Here is a 4,626-nt window from a genome sequence, read left to right on the forward strand (position 1 = left end):
AGATGGAGAGGGTTTGCGCATGCTCTTCACACTCCCCAAGAGAGATTAGTTCACCAAACTTTTAACTGGGATTCACAAGGCACTAGATGAATTGGAAGTCCCAGGCCTACATGGCTAAGGACTATGAACCGCGATGTAGGAGATGATGAATGGAGAAGTATTGATTTAAATGCTCCAGATGGAGATGACTGACAAAATCTAACCGAAGCCCTATGCGTCAATAGGCATAGAGGGATGTGATGATGATGATGATTCTATACTAAACTTTATCTAGATCTGTAAAAGAACAGAAGGGCTTCTGGTTTTCCTGTTGACCCTTTCTCTGTAGCTGCCTTACTAAAAAGGTGCCATCTACAGTCCCTCTTTCACCTGTGAAATCATACCAATGTTTCATAATCTTTACTATCTCTCTCAATCTCTAATCTAACATCATCTCAAAACTTTTCAAACAATGTTCTATTGGTTTAATTGCCTTGTAGTTACTATATTCTAGGATATCACCTTTCTGCTTGAATATAGATACCATTAAATTCTTCTGCAAGTCATTAGTCATTATTTGCTCTTCTCTGATAGCTTTTAATAAATATAGCATCCATTTTTCCCCCTTAGTAATCTCGATTTGAAACTCTGATAGACCTAGTGTTTTACCATTTTTCCTTCTACCCAATGGCCGCTGTACCTTTACATATTGCCTCACGATCTAACAGCATTCTGACATTGAACCCTCCCATACTTTTTACTTCTTTTTTTTATTTTTTGTATAGGATTCTACCTTTCTCAGCATTTTGCTACCTTGTGTTGATTTTTACCTTCTTTGTTTTGTGTTGTAAGCATTTTTAATCTATTTCAATTCATTTCAATATGTATGAGTATTTGCTTCTACTACCGTGTCTGTATTTTTTGTCTTCGTGTTATAATTCATATCATTTTAATGCTGTTGTTATGATTCTTACAACTTAAATTGAGTCTTATTATCTAACTGTACAGGGGTTCTCAACCTGGGGCACGCATAGGCTACCACCAGGGGTACCTTAGACAAAATTCTGGATCTGTAACAAGTTTCTGAAAATAATCAGGCTGTATTACAAATCTGCTTTTAGAAATGGCCTACATGTCCAAGGGTAGATGTGACCTCCTCTAGAAGCAGACGTTATGTTAAAATGTCAAAAAGGAAAATCTTGGAGTTATGTCACTTGAACGAAAGCTGTCTTGGACTACAGCTGCCCAACAACCTTGCAAACCCATAATACAGTAGTCATCTCTTGTTTGTTTTCTATTTATCACATCTTTCAGCACACATACCGAACAGGTGAGACGTTTTCGCTTCCCACTTCATAAACTTGCCACTTTTCCTCCACTACTCTCACCCTCAGGTATGTGCGTTAAGATCTGCTTCATGGTTCCAGGGTATTTGTGATTCTGCTTCTACTACCTATCTTTACCTTTCCTGCTTGCACCTGCCTTTCCTTCCTGTCTATTTTTTTTCTTCATGGCCTGCAATTCTTTTCTGTCTTGCTTCTGCTTCCTGCCCTGCCTCTCCTCCCATTCCTGACTCTCCTTGCCCTGGCTCACCTCCAATTTTGCCTACTAAATATTGAACCTTTCTTGCCTATTCTCCCTTTCCTTCCTTTCTAAGCTCACCCCCTATTTCCATGATAAATAAATTGATAGATAGGAAAATATCAAAAGAAATATGTGCAACATTACTGACATTGTCTAGTCGGTGACACATGATCTCTGCTGCCTCGTCCCCTCCCCCTGGAAAATTTTCTGCTGGCACTCAAGGTGTACAATATTATAGTGTGATCTGGTGACTTGTCTGTGTGGTGTGCAGTGTTACTGCTGTATACAGTATGACTGTTTGGCATGTAGTATGAATGCATAGTGTGGTGAATGACTGTGTGGTTGCATTACTATGTTGTGGTGTGTAGTATGATTGTATAAACTGCATTTTATTTTTTAAATTCCTGATAACGATGGCTTCCGCGGGCAAGAAAAAACGTACAGCAAGTCTTACATCAAATTTTGCTTCACATCTATTAACAAGCAAGGCAAAGATTTGATGCAGTGTATAATCTACCAAAATAGTTCTTTCAGAAGGATCCATGAAACCTAGTCTTCTCAAGCGACACCTGTCCAGCTGTCATCCTGAACTTTCTGATAAAGACTAGTCCTATTTTGAGAAAAAGGCACTTGTTCTCAACCATATCAGATTTGATTATACCGGTCAGGTACATAAACAAAAGCAACCTATCCACCATGCTTTGAGAGTTGCACAAAATAAAAATCACCATACAATAGTTGAAACATTTGTCTTGTCATACTACAATAATTTTGTTGGCGGCTTTTTCAGGGAAAATGCGGCACAAAACCTAAACGCCTTGCCATCGTCAAATGATATTGTGTATAGAAAAATATGTGACTCATCATAGTACATCAAGAAACAAGTTATTGCGGAAATCAAGGCAACTTCTCTAGATACATTTGCAATTCAACTTGATGAGTCAACTGATATATCATCTTGTGTCCAGCTTCTTGCCTATGCGAGGTATATTAAAGATTCAGAGTAGAAGAGTTTTTCTTCCGCCACCTTTTGGACTATATAACAACGGGAGAAGATATCTTTCAAGCTTTGTCCAGATTTTTTATCTTTTTAATAAGAAGGGCTTTCTTTGGCAAACATAGGGTATGTAGAATAGATGGTTCCCCTGCAATGCTAGGCTGTTGGTTGCCTTCCAGGCGAGGGGGAAAGCAGCCAGCCCCAGGGTAAGCAAGATGCACTACATGATTGACCGCTATGCATTAGCTGTAAAGGCCCTACCACCAGACCTCAAAACTGTAATTGATGAAGTTGTAGCCATGGTCAACTTTATCAAAAACAGTCTGCTGAACACAAAGATACTGTGTCTGTGTCATGAACTTAATGCTCATGAAGAGCCATTCCTTTTTCATACAGAAGTAACATGGCTATCGAGGGGTAATGTAGTGGGTCGAGTTGTGACATTAAAGGAGGAGCTGAAGGAGTTCTTCGAGAGAAATGAGAAGGAAAAAATAAGGAAGTTTGTGAACAAGCTTTCAGACAAGAATTGGATCACGAAAATGGCTTATCGCAATTATATATTTTCTCGCAACAATGCAGTCAACAGATCACTTCAAAGTTACTGGGCAACTATGATTGATTTTGTGGACAAGCTGCAAGCTTTTCAAATGAAACTCAAACTTTGGCAAGAAAAAGTCACAGCTGGTTGGTATGAGGCTTATGAAAATATGAGCCATAGCTTGTCAGTTCTGTGTAAAGATGATGTGAATGAAGTCAGTGGTCTCATCCATAAGCACTTGATTTCTCCTAGTCAAGAGTTAGAAAATCTTTTTCCTGATATCACAGATTTAGATTGGTATCTCCTTCGAAATCCATTAAAGGTGGACCTTAAATCCCTTCCAGATTAATTGCAAGAAGAATTTATTGACTTTGTCAATGACTCAACCGCAAAAAAATCTTTCAATAGTTTATCATTTCCCAGTTTCTGGTCAACAATGCCATGTTCTTATCCAGCTTTAGCGAAGAATTGTGTATGGAACCTTAGAGTGTTTCCATCCACATAACATTGTGAGGAGGGACTCTCAGCATTGTGCTCGGTTAAAAACAAGTTACGTTCACGTCTTGCGGTCAAAGATGACAAAAGAGTGGCTTTTTTAAAGACATGCTACATTAGCAATTGAAGATACATCGTTCATTGCTCACCTATGGAAACTAGACACAATGTTCTTTGTGAGCCACCACCTCAATTCAGAAAGTTTGCCAATACAGGTTGGATGTAATGTATGTCTTCACAAAGATAGATTGCTGAAGCAGGTTGTTCACTATTTGCCGAACCTAAACCAACCCATCACAAAAGATGAAGTTGTTGCAAACACCATGCGCATAGCTCATTACTTTGCAGAGGATTATGGCCAGATGTAACGTCTGGTTACATATGATCTAGATGTAGCAAAGACTGCATAATGAATCCAAGTCACAAGTCTGCCAGATTTTGATAATTTCTTCATTATGTTTGCAGTATTCTACATTCTCATGTGCTACTTCAGAGCCATTGAAAAGATTATCACAGAATCGGGTGAACCAGTGATGATAACAAACTCAGGTGCATTAGCCCTGGATCTCTGAGACGGTTCATAGAGTGCCTAAGCTACAATCGATGTAAATGACTTCACCCAATGATTACTCTTGCACTGAAAACCTAACTTTTCCGACGGTTCCTGAAGGAATAGGAAAATGCAGACTTGGTTCTCCTGGAATTGCAGAATTTCCCTCTTGAAAAGAAGATGTTGATTGTTTCTGCAACCAAGCCCCGTTAGGAGAGCTATTTGAGGAGTTCAAGAAGAGCGCTGAAACTGGTGACCTTGGTCGAACAACACAATTCTGGGCAATGTATATCCAGTATATACATTTCTACTACATTGTCGAACGTGCAGTTAAAGACACAGACATAGATCTCTTCATCGCCATGTTCACACCGATTATTGATCTGTTATTCTCAACAAACAGACTGAATTATGCATGCTGGATGTCGAAAGACCAGCTTGACTTGATGAACTTAGCTGATTCGCAACCCACGCTACGGTAGA

At 39.2% G+C, this 4,626-nt stretch overlaps 1 protein-coding gene across 1 annotated transcript; it reads left to right on the forward strand.

Annotated features, from left to right (window-relative positions):
- Positions 1-2,775: 2,775 nt before the first annotated feature.
- LOC137614883 (zinc finger BED domain-containing protein 5-like) lies at positions 2,776-3,447 on the forward strand. Its single transcript, XM_068344540.1, has one exon. It carries the CDS (start codon positions 2,776-2,778, stop codon positions 3,445-3,447), a length of 672 nt encoding a protein of 223 aa, XP_068200641.1.
- Positions 3,448-4,626: the final 1,179 nt, after the last annotated feature.

The sequence above is a fragment of the Palaemon carinicauda genome, chromosome 21, assembly GCF_036898095.1.
Source record: "Palaemon carinicauda isolate YSFRI2023 chromosome 21, ASM3689809v2, whole genome shotgun sequence".
Classification (NCBI taxonomy): domain Eukaryota; kingdom Metazoa; phylum Arthropoda; class Malacostraca; order Decapoda; family Palaemonidae; genus Palaemon; species Palaemon carinicauda.